Source organism: Montipora capricornis, chromosome 11 (genome assembly GCF_036669925.1).
Source record: "Montipora capricornis isolate CH-2021 chromosome 11, ASM3666992v2, whole genome shotgun sequence".
In the NCBI taxonomy this organism is placed as follows: domain Eukaryota; kingdom Metazoa; phylum Cnidaria; class Anthozoa; order Scleractinia; family Acroporidae; genus Montipora; species Montipora capricornis.
Genome location: NC_090893.1, coordinates 9,771,247 through 9,788,746, shown reverse-complemented (window position 1 = coordinate 9,788,746; position 17,500 = coordinate 9,771,247). Strand labels below are relative to the sequence as shown.

Genomic DNA, 17,500 nt, shown 5'->3' with positions numbered 1-17,500 from the left:
ACTTTAAAGTTCAGATGATTCTGCATGTTTATCACAAATTTAAACCAAACAGCAATTTAGAACACTTTCCTGTGACCGTGTCTTGGAATGAATTTATGATTTGCTTTTAAAGAAAAGCGTGTCTTGCTCGCTTGTAAAAAAATTATTGGTAACAGCAAAAGTGACAAAACAAAAGTGACAAAAGTGTACACAGTTTGCCAAATGCCGATAGAAACATCGTGTCATGAAACTGTAAAGTCCAAAACCTTAGCGACGAATTTCGCCCCGCCAAATGAAATGTTGCACGAAATTTCGATCCGCCAAATGAAATGTCGCACGAAAATTCACTCTGCCAAACGAAATGTCACATGAAATTTCGCTCCCGGGCACGAAATGTTGCCCGAAATTTCGCTTCCCCGGACAAAATTTTGAACGAAATGACATGCGATATTTCACACACCTGCACGAAATTGCGATAACATTGGAACAATACCCCGTAGTTGCATTGAAATTTCGCCGAAAATTCGCCTCCTTCGAAATATCGCACAATTTCGTCAAATTTCGTTGAAATTTGCCAAAATTCATCGAAATTCACTCTCATTACTTTTGCACAGTACTGTAAGTACTGAAAAGCCACTTTGGAAATTCATTTCAGTAGCACTTTAATTCTAACCCTAACCATAGAGGACCACCCTAATTAACTTAGTGTGAGCTTGGTGATATCCTCTGTAAATATTGTTTTTATTATTATTATTATTATTAATACATGTTGAGTATTGATGCAACTCCGTTTCATTAGTAGACATCTTTACCAAAACAACACCTTATCATTTTATGACAATCAGGAATTAATTCAACTTATTGGCTACATGTAGCTTCAGGATTTTCTGTTGGACGAACATGTACATTTGGAGAATTTGACTACAATTCCTAGACTTAGAGAAACATTATGATCAAAAATAGCTTTTAATACTAATTCCATTAATTAAGAAAACTGCTAATACCCCATTAGTCTAATAAAACAATTATTGTCCACAAGATTTTCTAGTTGGTTTTCTCACAAAATTCCTGTGGATTGACAAGTACAGCTGTACATTAACTCTTCCATGATCATGAACGCATATATGTTAATGGAAACTTCATGTTACTAACCTCAATTTCTGTAAATGACCGCAGGGTTTTTTGGAAAATTACAAAAAAATTCAATGAGTTTAAGGGACTGGTCATTATTTTATGCAGAGTGGGGTGGCAAAAAGAAGGGGGGTCAATGCTATTTCAATTTGGCTTTAGGGGGGGGCTAAACGTTTTTATAAAGAAGTTTAGCCAAGGGTCAGCAGTTTATTTCAGTATTCTTTGGAAAATTTGTGAATTGGCCCAACAATGAACTGGATTCCCAGACCAGTACCAGATGCTGTGATACTTTTCCAGAATACCACTACTAGAGTTTTAACGATACTCCTGGAAATGAGCGAGTCCCTGATGACTGGCCGCCGAGATCTACCATTAGAAATTTTTCGAACAAAAAAAAATTATTCACAGAGGATGCCAATGCCATCAAAGAATTCTCTCAAAAGTTTATGAAAAGCTTGTGAAGTCCTACTTGGAACATTAAATTTTATCTTCTCTGGAAGCTACGACAAACATTAGACAAAAGGAGCACAAAGTTGTACAAACAAGAGATGTTTCCTACAAGTGGAAAGATTAATCTTGTAGAAAACTGCAAAATTGCATCCCTAACCATTGCAGAGCTAGGTTTGCAAGAAAGCTGAGAAAAAGGACAACATTAGAAGAACTATAACACACTATTACATCAAGACCAGAGAGATCATGCCCAAAGACAAACTTGTAGCTATTGGAGAACAGGTTGCTTCAACAGACAGTGAAAGCGAAAGTTAAGGTGATGACGACTAAATTTATTATGAAAGCAGTAATAGCGATGATAGCAGTAGATATGATCAGATGGCGAACTGCAAGGGGCAGAGCCACCTGTTCAACAGACAAGAAGAAGTGGACGAAACACTGGTCTACAAGATACACTGATTTTGTGATTAGTGGGCTAGGTGAAGGTGGGGTGGGGGGGGGCCTGATCGACTTCAGGTTTGTCAGTTGAATTAATGTTACAAGTTATCAACCTTAAATTAATTAAATATGGTTACTTTACTTTACATAAACTGATAAAGAAGGGGGGTCAAGTGCTTGCTATTTAAATGGCCTGCAGGAGGGGCCTTGCAGAAATTTTGATCTTTCCAACATATTTTTCCATCCCCCTTCTACATTAATAATGACCGGTCCCTAAATTCAAGTTCCAGTGCAGTCTCTGAGAACTTCACTGCGTGTTTATCTCAGGTTTCAAGGACGTTTGGTAATTTGACATTCAGTATGTTATTAATTTAATATGATGTTGAATGTTGGCTGGGTTCTTTAAATAGTCCATGAAAAGCTCCGCTCTTGGCTATAAAAAACTGTAGGATACAGGGCCACATATTTCCGTATCACTGAATAACAAAAGCTCCTATTGTTACGTGTCTCGTTCTTCGAAAGCTTCCAACTAAATTTCTATCCTTCAATTTCAATTGCTCTTTAGAATTAAATTAGAGAGAATTCATCCATCCATAAAGTTCGTGGAACTTTCATTTTGGATGGACGACCACGTAATGACCCAGAACGCGACGACTGAATGATCATGAATGCATGCTTAATAAGTACATAGCCGAATTATTCAATATGTACGGCTTTATCGCGTTTTAAAGGGTAATGGACCACTTATGGTCAACGAGAAATCCTTAGTTTTGCGTCATGTTCTATCAGATGTCCTTAATTTTGATCTTCCAAACCTACAGCAAAAATACTTAAATATTGCCTCCCCACTGGAATTCGGAGTAGCTCAAACTTAATTGTGTACAAGATTATATGTGGCGCGCGCGTCGACCCGGAAAAAGGCCACAAAACGAACTGCAAAATAAACACTTCTTGATAGGATGCCCCATGAATTACTGTGATACCGACCTTAAACTGTAAAAGTCACTTAAGTTTTACTTACCAGACGATAAATGGGCCAGAAGAAGACAGAAAATCACCCGGAAACAAAGAGCCTTGCAACACGACGTATCTCCCACCATGATTGCCATCTTCTGAGGGAAAGTAAACAGATATCATGCATGGATCATATTTCAAAGGTCACGCCCATTCCATCACGTTTAACAAATAATAATAATAATAATAATAATCACTTTGTTTACCCTCGGATTTCAGAGTAGCTAGTAGCTAATATCTCCGAGCAAAGTCAAACAAATCGCAAACCCGGACGATGGATCCCTCAATAGCTCACTCCTTGGCCTGAGTCTTTCACGACATGTTATGGGAAACCCTCTCCCCTACAAAACAAGTTAAAAGTTGGAGCAAAGGCAGGTATCTCAGACTGGTCTGAGTAGTCGGGTAAAATGATCAACGTGAATTAGCTCCAGTTTTATTTCTGTTCCCGGCTAGGGAGCCCGAAAAAAGTTCCTGTTTGGCTCACACAGTTTCAGGGATTGGAATCTTTTGATAAGGTAATACAAAGGGGGGAAGGGGGAATTTAACAAAGGGTTGACTTCCTGTAAAACTTATGGCAGTGTTATGGGACAAGTCACGCTTTAACTTCAGAGGTCAGACGAGGTTTCTCAAGACAGAGCGACAAGAAATAAAACACAGCGAGAGAGATTCCTCAGTGCACTATACAAGCCTGCGTCGCTCCACTCGCTCTTGATCTCTGTGCAAATCATGGACGACAAAACAACTTTTCACTTCCCGGCTGTGATACTACTTCTGTCTGCCTTGATGTTCAAGTTAGTCACTGGTATGTTGTTTTGACTGAATTATATCGAGCGCCTATTATTTCAAAAATGGTGATATTATACACTCTTTTTCAGTTTAATAAGAATCTCTAATTTTGAGGCTGAGGTCGAACATTCTAATGTTTTGGCACTTCGAACCTGAAAACGTTCTTAATAATGTTCTTAAAGTCGTGTGGTGTACTAAGTTCAACTGTAAGTTCTTCTTCAGTGTATCATGCAATGAGACAACCACATTGTTAACGTTAAAAAAGCCTCCCAACAGAATTGTGATAATTGTCTTCTCAGCCGACTACAGTTATACGTCGAGCTTATGACTCCACTTACGACTCCGATCTTTGATTTTCACCAGGTCATAAGCGCTCTTACGACCCCGACTACAATTCTGACTCCGATAACCATCCTTAATACGCAAAATAAAGACGTTCTTATCTGACCGCTTTCAGCTTTGGGTATGTTCTTATGAAAAAGGTTCTTATAAAAGAAAAGAGTGTATCTGAATCCACGACTGATTCCGTGAGCATCAGTTGCCTAATTGACTTCAAAAGGGAGTACCTGGGAGTGGAACGTAATGATCTGACACTCGTTACAAGAGCGCCACTGATCGAAATCGGCTTAACTGTAAGACGTCTAACTCTTTTAACTGAATAATGGTAGACCGCTCAGTTGTCTTTTTAGGTGGTCAGTCGCTTTTTCACAAAACAGTTCTCTTTTGCAAGTAAATCATCTTGCAGAATAACGAAAGACCGGCTAAATCGTTATGAAACTAATTGCTAACGCTAGACAAGTAAAACGTTCGCTTGACAATACAAAGCCACGCGATTCCTTTTGCTTCCTGGGTTTTCGCTTTCATTTTGTCTTCGCTTCAGATTTTCTAGATTACAATAACAATAACTTCAAGTTAAACTTTATTTTGGGTCGGAGTAATATTTATTTCACCAACCAAATCATGTTCTAAAAGTCAGTGTTAAAATTGATTCCCTCTGTTTGTAAATGCATTAGTATATGTCTCCAACAATCAAAATAATAGAGGAATTTACATGAACTAAGAGGTCCCTTGAAAATGACCTCTTCCTTTCGTGGCTTCTCAGCGGGAATAGCAAATAGGTACGTGATAGTTCATGTGGAGACTGTTATAAAGCATTTTTTCAGCGATAATGAAATTGTGTCCTTAGACGTGACTACGCGATGGGTATTGTCATTACGCCAAGTTTGGAGAGAAAGCGAAATTTGCTTTAGAATTTGGTTGACAGAACTTTAAAAAATGTGACAGATATTGCACGCAAAATTCCATTTATACACGATAAAAGCTGACTCGAAATAGTGTTTATAAGGCTATATATGGCTATAAAACAAGCGAAGTGGACAAGTTGGAGATGACGCACCTGCTAGACATAACTGTAGCATTATGATGAGCTTTGATTTTACAGCTGCGCCTTTCTTGCAATTTTAAAACGTCAATTAATTGGTTCATGGTGGCGGGAAGGTTGGCATGCGTCTATCGAGTTATGGATGCACGCTGGAGTTTGCTAAGCACGAAAGAAGCGAAAGAGTAGCACAAGGCGATAGCCGAGTGCGACTCTGGTTCTTGAACAAGTCTGTGAGTTTCAGTTTCTCAACTTAAGATTCCACAGCGATGAGCAGACATCGTGTTGATACAATATATTTGCAGGAGTCTGTAATAAGGTATCATCTCTGTAAAAGTCTTAACTGTCATAATTATTTAAAAGGTTCAGTAGATTCTACACGTGCTACAAACACACTCCATCTTTGAAAAGTCCATTAACAAACACTGAACTTGTTGAAGCTTTAAATAACTTCTTCACCTCAATGAATGCTGACATCCCAGCTTAACCCAGCTACCGGCATTTCTACCAGCAGCAGAGCAAAGTTCCTTTGCTACATATCCATCAAGTGTGCAAAAAGCTACTCTCCCTTAAACCCTTTAAGGCTATGGGACCTGACAACATCCCTCGCCGTGTACTGAATGAATTTGCATACGAGCTACAGGTCACCCTTTTGCGGAGATTTTCAACCATTCTCTATCCTCTGGTCGCGCCCCTTCTGTCTGGAAAGCAGCAGATATCTCGCCTATTCCTAAGGAGTTACCATCAATTGCAATTCAGGGAAGCGATCTTCGTCCGATCTTAGTGACTCCTTGCCTTGCTAAAGTCCTTGAGGAATTTGTCGTTGAGCGGTTGCTTCAGGATATTAGGGCTAAAATCAACTCTAACCAGTTTGGCTGTCTGAAGGGCACATCAGCAAATAATTGCCTCCTGGATATGTTGCATCACCGGTTATGGAAACTTGACACCCCTGGCTACCACCTGCGCATCTGTTTCCTAGACTTTAGTAAGGCTTTTAATCGTATATATCAACCTCAATACTCTACTCATGAAGCTGATTGACTTGGGCGTCCGTCGATCTATCATTCCATGGATTCCTACTTTCTTGTCTGACCGTAAACAACGAGTGAAACTAGGGGAATCTGTCTCTCAGTGGGCTAATGTCAATGCTGGAGTTCCTCAAGGGACATAGCTAGAACCTATACTCTTCCTAGTTATGGTCAATGATCTTATTCCGCCTACGTGCAACCATTGGGAGTACGTGGACGATGTCACCATTTTTGAGATCATTCCAAGATGCAATGATTCCTCAACACAGTCTGACCTCGACTACATCGCCTCGTGTTCGGATGCTAACTACATGCGTTTGAATCCCAGAACATGTCAGGAGTTAAGAGTGCGTTATTTTCGTGAACCACCCATTTAATCCCCGCTGACCATTGGTGGCACGCCCGTAGAAGTCGTCAACAGTCACAATGTTCTGGGGGTCCATATAAACAGCAAGTTAAAATGGTCAGATCACGTGGAGGAAATCATGAAAAAAGCAGCAAAAAGACTTAACATACTGCGTGTCTTACGGCAGAGTGGTCTCTCATCAGATGAGTTGGTGTCTATTTATGTAACTTTGATCAGCTCAATCCTGGAGTATTGTCACAGTGCTCCGTCTGGAACAAGTTTCCCCAGCTACCTGAGAGACAAGATTGAGCGAATGCAAAAGAGGGCTCTAAGTATCATCTATCCTCATCTTAGCTATAGAGAAGTTCTGAAAGAAACTAATTGTCCCCGTCTAGAAGATAATCGGCAACGCCTATGCAGCAAAGTATTAATTTTAAAAAGATTCAAAGTGGGAAGGGTAAGCTGGCCTCCCTCATTCCCTAAAACAGAGCTCGCGGGCATGACTGGTTTTTGCTCGACAATAACAAGCTTTCTGCCTTTAAGTGTAACACACATCGCTTTAAGCGCAGTTTATTTCCTTCTATTACAAGTTATATAAGGAGGCTTTAGAACGTTGTATCTCATTATTTTTCTATATTTGATCACTTTTTAGAAAAATCGTCATATTAATGTAAGCCGGCTCAGTCCCCCGGTTATTCTTCGTTCTTCTTTCTTCAACAGAGATGTAAATAATATAACCTTTTTTCTCAATTCCTTTCCAATGTAAAATACGAAGTATTTCACAGATTGTGCATTTTTATATTATTAATAAACCATTTAAATACATAAAAAATACATAATTAATTATTCCCCACTCCGTCACCCAGACGAGAGGGGCCGTTGGAGCCCAGTCTTCAATGAGTGATATGAATCGTCTGGTTCGCATGTCGAAGATCATAGAATATCGTTTGTGATAAAGCTTGATAATGAATGTCATCGTGAATGACTAGTTGTCTTGAATCTTCGCTTGAATGTTAGATATTCCCTTATGAATGCTGAAGGTCGATCTGGGTCGTACATTGACCCTTTGAATAATGAATGACGATATCTATTTTTGTCCGCAAATACGTGCCATAAAATCATGAACCAATGACTTTGTAACAGAGACAATTTACGAATTTATAGATTTAGCCAAGCATAAAAGCGGAACCCCCGTCTCTAGCCTCAGAAAGCAATATAGTGTATATGGAAATAATTATGCTTCTGCATAAAGTACAAAATTAATCGTCATTAGTGAATACAGTTTACAGTGATCAAACATCTCTGAACTGACAGCAGTAAACAAACAAGCCTTGCAAACAATAACCAACAATTTTAATCAACAACTAAACCTGAAAATATATGCACAGTTATCTCTATCACAACATTTTCCGTTTGATAATCTAATCTGATAATCTTTTTATAATCTTTACACCCTCTCTCTTCAGTTTAGAACAACAGCAACAATTACTAATTAAAAAAGTCAACCTAAAGCGTAGTAATTCGCTTACTCCACTGCAATTTCACAGTTAAACAAAGCAGCTCACGTTTGGACATCCACTTCACAAAAAAAGCCTATAAATCGAAAGGTATCAATTTAGTGTGGACAGTCGCCACAGTAATGATAGCTAATCAGTGATTAATTCAGTTCCAAAATAAGTCAAAATAAGCAACCGTAGCCAGCCACAAAACCGCCTGACAAACAAGACAAAAGATTGTTATAACTCAATAGCTGTTGGAGATTTTGCCGAAAACCGGGGTGTCTCGAAAATAAAGACTCCTAAGACCCCTAAAGCCTGGTTTTCACTTGCAGCGCAAGCACAAGCGTACGCACAAGCACAATCATAAGTAGCCTATGCTGAAAACAAACGGCGACATAAGCATTAAATAACAACCACGGCATCCGCCATTTTGTTTGAATGCTCAGACGTGGAGAATCTGGAACGAGTGCTTTAATTGGCCAGACGCGTAGCAAATTTCCTTGAGCTTATGCTGCGTTTCGTTTTCACATGACGCAAGCGAATGCAAGCATAAGCGCAAGCACAAGGAAAAGGAACAATTTTGATCCTTATGCTTGTGCTGATTGACTAGTTGCATCAACCCCGTTTTCACGGTGAAATAAGCGCTCTTATATGCTTGTCCTTGTGCTTGCGTCGCTGGTGAAAACCAGGCTTAAGACCCTAAGACTCGAAAGCGAAGAAAGCGACCCAAAACCTTCAATTTGGCTAACCCCAGGCCTAGAGTTGGATTTTAGGCGAAGGTTTAGCAAAATTGAGGGTTTTGGGTTACTTTCTTCGTTTTCGAGTCTTAGGGGTCTTAAGGGGTCTTTGTTTTCAAGACACCCCGAAAATGGCAGGTTCGAGCTTATCAAACCGCTTTTCAAAGTCTTATCTGACCAAAAAGAACCTAAAATGATGCAAACATTGCCTTCAAGTGCATTCGTTGCAGCATGTACTGCAATCCAATATAAATCAGTTATACGGCGTCGAGAGTTCCTTTACAATATGTCCGACGAGGACGTATAAGAAACATGGACCCCAGGTCCAGGGATCACCTCTGTGGACCTTGGTCCATGGACCCCTTTATGGACCGGGTCTATGGACTACCCCTGTGGACCACCCTTCATATTGTAAATTCCGCACGTTTTACATGCAGAAAATATTAAGATGAAAGAGAGAAGTGATCATCGCACTCATCTGGACAGTTTAAGCAGGAGCCCATGATTTGGAGCGAACAACTTCCACACTAAGCTTATGTCATGGCATTTTTACAGACCGATCTATTTTTGTGGACTACCTTTTCCTCAAAAAAACAGATACTTCCGGTTCGGTGATGTTATGAAGTCAAGTTAGTTTCTTGCGATTGGTCATCGGACTCCGCGGGAAAATCAATCTAAAAATAAATCGGTCTGTGAAAAGGCGGTGAAAGGAATATAGGGCTGTTGTTCGCTCCAAGTTATGGGCTACTGATTTGAACAATTGTCTGTTATAGACACCTACACCACCTATTTGGTGGCTCCAAAGAGATTCATCTATAAACTGCACTTCAAATAGTCATTTCATTCATCGAGTCCCTCACCGGAACAAATGACCCTAATAAATTGACCTCCTCTTCATAGCTTATTAGGTGGTAGAGCATTGCATCACACAGGTCATGGGTTCAAACCCTCTTGGAACCACAAACCTCGTTCCCATGGTCTCTCTTGTAACCGGTTACAAGAGAGACCCTGGCAACGAGGTTGTGGAGGTCTGATCTGAATTTTCAGGTGTCTCTAAGGGCGTTTTCCATTTACCAAGAAATTCCGGAAATTCCGGTTGGAATGTAAATGGAACACACGTTTTTGGTTCGTTCCACTGGAAAATTTCCGGAATAAACGGAACTTCTGAAAAGGTAGTCCTGTTTTCCCGTTGGAAACTTTCCGATGGAAATGTGTGTTCCATTTACAACTTTTGAAAGGTCTTACCACTTCCAGGCTATTCACGGCCACATTTTTAAATTTTGGCGCGTAAAATCGCAATGACTGGGCGGCGAACGGACCTGAGTTAAATGGAACTTGTTTTTCACCCGATGGAAATTTCCACCGAAATTTCCGGAAATTTTTTGTAAATGGAAAACGCCCTAAGAGACAATTGTTTCAAATGGCCAGATAAGTGTGAGGATGACTTCTTTCCTTCGTCTAAAGGTTTTTCTGCTTATAACTTAATTACAGGATGAAAGGGAGTCCACAGGGGTAGTCCATGAACCGCGTCCACGAAGAGTCCATGAACCAGATCCACAGGGATGGTCCATGGAGCTGGCGTCCATTTTTTTTATACGTCCGTCTGACGAAATAGACAATGATAACAAGAAAAATCGCCAATGATGTCTTTATTACCTTACTTGCACACATTTACTTACTCACTTTATCTTTACACTTTGCAATGGAATTTGCAAGTTTCCTTATAGAATTTTGCAAATTAATTATGAAAATGTAGATGTAGTCTGTAGATGCTGTAAGCTTGAATGGCGACGTGGTGTGTGATTGTGTGGTTGTTGAAATATGCCAGAATCTCGGTCAACACGGAATTGCAAACGTTTTCAAGCCTTCTTCGTTTTTTTTTAGCGAGTTTTACAAAATATGTGAGGCAGCGCTGAAGATGATAGAATGCCGGCATTTTCATCGATGGCTGTGGAATTTGGCGTGTTTACTGGGGAGATATGGGACAACCCTAAAACCAGGAATCCAGAATCCGGAATCACAGGTCATTGTTTTACCAATACAGAGAGTAAAAACTATCCTAAACATTCATAAAAGCTAACCTTAGACCTAATTAGGCCTAAAAAAAACGTTTTTAGGCCTAAGGGTAGCTTTTATGAATGTTTAGGATAGTTTTTACTCTCTGTATTGGTGAAACAATGACCTGTGATTCCGGATTCCGGACTCCGCAATCCGGATTCCTGATTTTAGGGTTGCCTCGGAGATATGGCCCCAGTTTCCCTGAAAATCTCGTCTTTGTAGCTTTTATTACGCCTACATGAGTGGCATACTACTTCAGGTCATTTGAAGCCGCGGGCACGGCGCGGCTTTATTGAGTTTTTGAACCTAAATTTAACACTAAATACACCAGAAAGGATAAAGAAAAGGATTTTGGTTCATTGGATGGAATTCCAAGCCCTGAAATCGCTGAAAAGGTGAGAATATTTTCTTATAAACGTCCGTGGCCGAGTGACATTTGGCCTCGTGGTACTGTCATCGGTCATGTCATCGCACAGAATTTTGTTATCTCTCAAAATATTCGCTTGTTTTCGCTCCAAATCTTACATACATGTATTTACCTTAATTACATGTCCGGCGTATTATTTCATCGTCTGGGATGAAAAACAACTCCAAATAAAGACTTATCCCAAGTGACCAAAAACACATTGCTTTCCGGTACCTGTAGAAAGACCCAAAAATTGGTAATTTGGGTGGTTTTTGGTCAACAGACGTTAATAGACCTAATTAGGTCTATTATACGTAAAATGATCGGCTAAACTATAGAATACAGGGCCACTTACGCTAACATGTTAGAAAGAGCGGCTCGGCGGCTTGCCAGTCAAGACTGAAGAGAACTTATATTTGCTTCTGGATGGCTCATCTCTTACGAGTCATGTCAGATACAGTGGCTCGGCGGCTCACCAGTCAAGGAGAATGAGTGTATGCGGCTCGATGGCTCGTCACTTTTGGGTCATGTTAGATCACAGGCACCCCAAGCTCAGTGTGAGCATGGCCGACAAAAATGTAAGGATTTGCATGAGAATCCTGATAAAAAGTTTGAGAAGATAATTATGTGAAAGAAATCTCAAGCCTAACCTTATTGCAATCGTGGATACTTGTAGCTTCCTTCCTGTGTGGTTATTTTCCAGATCCGACGCGATTTGAGCCATTTTTCAATTTCGTACCCAGATTAAAAATCCCAGATTAAAAATTAACCAAGGAGTTTATTTCTCTACTACTAAATGCTGTTCAAAGCTGATAATCGGCAAAACTATACATCAGAAGAAGTTAATCTTGAAAAACAAAAATAAGCAAAAGATACTTTCATCAAAAAGTTGAAAACATGAAACAAAAGTTTAAGTTAATCCTGGATTACGTTAATCGGCTTTCGAATAACCGGGCCCCGGGCAGCATTTTACCATTCAGCCTCCCTGACCACCCAGTCTTTAGCCCAACAGCAAAGGATAATATCGAAAAGCAAAACTTATTTTACTTGTTTATATTTTTTGTGGCATTGAAGATAAACGCCACCGGTATCCGTTATCGAAATTTGCTGAAACAATGGACTACGTATGTCACATTGGCACCCGCAATTACAGACCAATCAAGTGCTCTCGTTGAGGTACGAGGTTTCTTCGTTGGTTATGACGTCAAAGTTGAACTTCCTAATTGACTGAGTAACACCCAGAAGTTTACACTTAATCCAGGAAACGGTCCTCATATCATCCAACTAAACCTCCCAGGTAATTTCCCTTCATTTGGTCAAACAACAACAAATCTCGCTTTCTCCACCGAAGGTACTGGTTAAGTCTAGTACTTGGGCATCCATATGGCGTTTAGTTCTTCGACGATTATGACAGATTGAATAACTAATCACACTATTTTACAAAGCTACTTTGGGAAAAGGCAAAATTGTTCACAATCGTTCTCCCAGTGGAATAGAATTGATGAGTAGGAGATTAACGATATTGATCATGAAGAGAGTAACAACATTAAGGGGATTTGACAGCATTGATAAGTTGATATAAGGAGGTCAAGATAAATTGTTTTTGAAATTTACGAAAAGCAAAATTTTTCCGTTAAAAAAATTTGTAACAAGATTGCACTGATTGGTCATTGGGCACCACCCTCTAAGATTTTATAGAATGTGAGAGCTTACTCTTTAGAATTTCCATCATTATTAAATATGGATTTAACAACACTTTTCATACTGTTGTCGAAATTTGAACAAATAACTGAAATATTGCATTTTTTACATGTCCTTGTTTAGATATTATCCCATCCAAAACCAGCTCAGATATTTCTGGGACTCTAGCAAATATTCATATGAAGACTCAAAAGCAGACTTTGCCACTTTTGAGCGACGCAAAACAAGACCCAGACGAATTTCAAGCTGATGAAACACAGGATGAGGAATTTTCAGGGTCCAATGATTCCGACGAATTAGCAGGTGATAACTGAAAACGTTTTCCTTCTGTGGTTTTTTGAAACACAGCATAAATGTTTTCATACCTTTTACCTCATTATAGGTTAGTTGCTTAATTATTTCACTAAGATATTTTTCGAAAGATGCTTCAAAAGAGGTAGGGAAGAGAGGGGAGTGGGTTGCTTCTTGATTTAGTAAAATGAACCTCTAGCTAAACTATTACTGATATAATAATAATAATAATAATAATAATAATAATAATAATTATTATTATTATTATTATTATTATTACTATTATTATAATTTACGAGAATGATCTTTCAGCAGCTTTATCTTAGGATTACACTTCAATTTCAAAATTCTTCTTCTTCTTGTTATCATTATTATTATTATTATTATTATTATTATTTGCTTTTAATAAATAAATTTTTTTCATATTTATCACTTTTTAACAGTCTTACACTACTCTTACATTGCATACAGTACATTACATAAGGTTCATCATACATTACACTACACTTTAGTGTTAAACACATTGTGACAATGTTTAAATATGGTCATCGCGCGCTCAATATTCGTCGTGCGTACTCAACATATTTTTTATCCTGCGATATGTGTAATTTTGTGTGTCGTGGAGAAAAATGGTAGTTTTTCCAGCTTTTTCGGCCTAAGGCCTCGTCGGCTAAGTATCAGGCGATATTCCGCTCGATTTCGCAGGAAAATTGTTAAATATTACATTCAACTAACACATTTTTACTGCTTACTTGGCCACCTATCATTATTATTGTTATTATTATTATTATTTTCCTAAATCAGTTAATATAATTATGTTATTTAGTCTATAATTTTTATGCAGTGTTCATTCGTGCCTTGTCCATATCATGTGACTGCTTTGTCGTTTAGATCCTATCAAGACGTCAATAGGATTGTACGTTGGTTGCTTTGACAACTCGAATCCTTTTCGACAGCTCAGACACAGATACAAGGGTCATCCTGCAATGATACCCGAGGTGTTTGTTAAACACTGTGCCATTGAAGGATATCAATTCGCTGGTCTACTATTGGCGTCCAAATGTTTCTGTGGTTATTACTTCAATGACGATGAGGAGGTTGGAAATGATCGATGCAAGCTGCCTTGTCAGGGTGACTTTCAAAGGAGCTGTGGTGGCCCAAAAGATATTGCAATTTATTCCACAGGTTCGAAAAAGCGACTTTCGCAAACTAAAACAAAAATGACGCAATGTTTACCATGTAAAGACCACTATAAAGGTGCTAAATCCGACCCATAAGATATGTTTTGTTTTGATTATATAGAAAGTAATTATGTTTTTCCTTGTCACACCTGAGCCGATCAACACCATGTTGTCGTGCTCCAATGGGTTCACTTCAGATGACTTCAAATCCTGACTTAATCCCTCAATTATTTTCGATACTTTTGCTTCAAGCACTAGTAGCCAATCCCTCAATCCCTGGCTAATATTTATATCTAAAGGGTAAGTTAACCAGCTGCATTAAGCTTAGTTAATGCAGGAGGCAGCTCAGTTTTGACCACACCTCCACACACCGTACAGCAGTTGTGGGCATCTTGGGCCGGACATGTGTGTTTACATGAAGGCAATCCTAAATCGCCATAGCAACAAAAATGGGGAAACCGACAAAATTTAAAACGAAAGTGTTAACATGAAACATTTCTTTCATTACAATCGCAAATATGCGACAATTTAGATCCTAGCAGTATCGCTGTGACAGCGGGACAATATTGATGTCACATGACCTGGCTTCCACGAGTCTCCCGTAGCTCAGTAGTAGAAAATCTCGTTCCCAGAGCTTCGATCCTTGGCGCTGGCCAAAAGGATCGCTTCTCTGGGAACGAGATTGAGAAGTAGAGCATCCGAACTCGTCGGTTCGACTCCTGCAAGCGAGGCACTCGGATTTTTTCCGAGTATCCCCTACTCAACGTCGACATCTCTTCACGAATAAGCTAGTTTCGAATTGTGTAAGAACAAACGAACAGAGAGGAGGCTTACATCCGTTATTTTAAAAGCAAAAGAAAATGTAAACTATCGCTGTGGACTTCAACTCTATTCTTTTGTTTGCGCAGAATACAAAACGAGCCTATTGCAGCACGTCTGATTATCACGTGTTTGGATAGCTTGCCAGCCTCACAGCCACTCATTAGTCAGGACCGTTAATTAACTCTTTCATTCCCAAGATGGACTCGTTCATTCTCATGACTAGTACCATAGCCTTCTTTCTTGGATAGACATGAGAATTTAGTGTTATATCAAGATAACACCTCTTAACAAACGAGAAGTGAAAAGCTGATCAAACAGTGAAGGAATATCCGTTATATTTTACCAATATTTTGAAAGGCACTGCCTTTCTTTATTAGGGTGTTACACAAGTAATGGTCTTTGGCTAATAGGACGTTACAATAATAACCTTAATTCGCAATACCTGTCTGATCGACGTTTCATTGAAACTGTGAAGAGAATTTACATACTGATCACTGCTGGGAGTCTCCGTTATTGTGTTACCTTTATCGTCAGTCTTCACAAAACCTAAGACTAAAATACAGATATTTTTGATATATAAGAACGATATTCACTGGAATTTACCTACCCCATTTTTCCTCTTCAGGATTATCGCCCTAATCCATGCACCCAACATTGTTCAAGTGTATGAAGGAAAGAAAAGGAAGGAAGGAAGGAAGGAAGGCCTAGTCGCCCTCTAGAGGAGCAAAAAGTACATCAACAGTGATATCGGCCTTACCTACAATAGTTGGATAATTAATGCAGCAGGAACCGTCTTTTGTTTTTCAATTGAAAGAAAAAAAGAACTTGGTCACCGAGTCAACTTGTATTCACCCTTTTACAGACCAATCAAGGAATTGCCCTTTTCCCCAGGTCTGCTGGTATTTTTTTTTCTTTCTCAAGCAACCGAGAAGCGCGGACAGCCTAGGATCTCGCTTTTTTAGTGAACAAAGCAGCAAAGAGATGGAAGATAACTTTCAGGAACGAGCAAGATCCCTGGTTGAAAATCACATAAAGACAGGACGAGGGAGTCTGGGTGGCATCAGTCTTACTCTTAAGTCCTTGATTAAATACTTCCGCAAAAGAATCCTTCTCTTTTAGACTTTTTGTATCTTCTCTTCTTTCTTTTATCAAGGCAAAACCGAATAGCAATCGTGAAAACCCCTCGACGTGTACCCTGAAGATTATCTTCGAATCCTTCGTATTATATGGCAAGCAATTCTCAGGTTAAATGGAACATTCTGATTGGCTGGTTGTCGGTCGAGATTCTACAGTACAGACCATTACCGTGCAAACGGTCCATTTCCGTACTTTTTTCTTTCCCGGGAAATTCAAGTTGGTCGGAACACAAAAAGTTTTTAAAAAGCGGAATTTAATTTTTCATCAAAACAGTGCAATTATAGCAAGCGGAATTTAGTTTTCACTGTAAAAGGTTACCGTTCAAAGGTCGCCAATGGAAGACAAAGATCACGAAAATTTACCAAGCAGAGAAGTGTCCGATCGCTCAAAGAAAAGGTCGGTTTTGTTCAGACCTCGGTGCGCTGCCACGACTGATCTAGTACGGCTCTCGCGCTGGGTTAGTAAGTGAAGATGCCCCCGTCCAGATAAGGTCAGTCCACAACACCGGGGACGCCTACTCTTCTCGAACAGTGAATGGGTTCTTTAACGTCCCATACTATTTAATTTCCAACAAGGACTATGAGACGGGACCTCCCGTTTATAGTCCTTATCCGAGAAGACTTGAAAAACTAACCATTTGCAGATGTAAAGGCGGCACTTTCCCAGTTATTTTAAGACCCTGAGAGTGTTGGTCCAGCCCGGAGTCGAACTCACGGCCTCCCGCGTGACAGCCCGATGTTCAACCAACTGAGCCACCCGTACGCAGTTAAGGGGTCATTTTTTCGACAATGGACGGCTACCCATCGTGCAAACGGGCTTTGATCTTAATAAATTTTAATTGATGGTCAAAATGAGCAATTCTCCTTACGCACTATTTCTCTTTCTCAAAAAAGTCTGAGTTTGTTTTGACTGCGCTGAGCAGAGAACTGATAAGAGATCAGCTAAGCACATGCAAGCACTCTATCCTGCGGTATAATCCACATACATATGCGTCTTAACTTTTTTTTGCACGGCAGGGCAGACAGGTTTGACTAAATCCAAGAAGCCATTTGCCTGCCAGGGTCACATGATTTTCTAAAGAAGGTTTCCAGGAAGCCAACAGATTTTGAGGTGCGACC

General features: G+C 39.6%; 3 protein-coding genes and 1 long non-coding RNA gene across 13 annotated transcripts in view; 3 read left to right on the top strand and 1 right to left on the bottom strand.

The window, feature by feature from the left end:
* Nucleotides 1–16,347, top strand: part of LOC138022885 (uncharacterized) — a 158,542-nt gene extending 142,195 nt beyond the window's left edge. For all 5 annotated transcript variants that reach the window (XM_068869890.1, XM_068869889.1, XM_068869888.1 and 2 more), the window contains one exon: nucleotides 15,871–16,347. In XM_068869890.1, coding sequence (XP_068725991.1) covers nucleotides 15,871–15,915 — 45 coding nt within the window. In that variant the 3' untranslated portion in view covers nucleotides 15,916–16,347. The remainder of the gene's footprint in view (nucleotides 1–15,870) is intronic.
* Nucleotides 1–17,500, bottom strand: part of LOC138022878 (receptor-type tyrosine-protein phosphatase S-like) — a 199,015-nt gene that overhangs the window by 101,197 nt on the left and 80,318 nt on the right. Inside the window, exon 1 of one of the 4 annotated variants that reach the window (XM_068869869.1) lies at nucleotides 3,020–3,110. The exons of the other annotated variants lie outside the window; for them this stretch is intronic. Within the exon in view, the coding sequence (XP_068725970.1) occupies nucleotides 3,020–3,107 (88 nt within the window). The 5' untranslated portion in view covers nucleotides 3,108–3,110. Of the gene's footprint in view, nucleotides 1–3,019; nucleotides 3,111–17,500 lie in introns of those variants that run through there. 4 annotated transcript variants of the gene reach the window in all.
* On the top strand, nucleotides 3,226–15,926 carry LOC138022895 (uncharacterized). 3 transcript variants are annotated; one of them, XM_068869907.1, is made up of 5 exons: nucleotides 3,226–3,387; nucleotides 3,470–3,527; nucleotides 3,622–3,814; nucleotides 13,075–13,254; nucleotides 14,134–15,926. In XM_068869907.1, the coding sequence occupies exons 1-5, from the start codon at nucleotides 3,332–3,334 to the stop codon at nucleotides 14,517–14,519; spliced, it is 873 nt and encodes a 290-aa protein (XP_068726008.1). In that variant the 5' UTR covers nucleotides 3,226–3,331; the 3' UTR covers nucleotides 14,520–15,926. The 3 variants fall into 3 exon arrangements, 1 of the variants encoding a protein (XP_068726008.1); XR_011126667.1 differs by lacking the exons at nucleotides 3,226–3,387; nucleotides 3,470–3,527; nucleotides 3,622–3,814 and adding exons at nucleotides 10,956–11,239; nucleotides 12,325–12,547 and having other exon boundaries at nucleotides 14,134–14,499; XR_011126666.1 differs by lacking the exons at nucleotides 3,226–3,387; nucleotides 3,470–3,527; nucleotides 3,622–3,814 and adding an exon at nucleotides 10,978–11,239 and having other exon boundaries at nucleotides 14,134–14,499.
* Nucleotides 3,825–10,427, top strand: LOC138022900 (uncharacterized). Its single transcript, XR_011126675.1, has 2 exons — nucleotides 3,825–4,261; nucleotides 10,278–10,427. It is a non-coding gene; the product is annotated as an uncharacterized lncRNA (long non-coding RNA).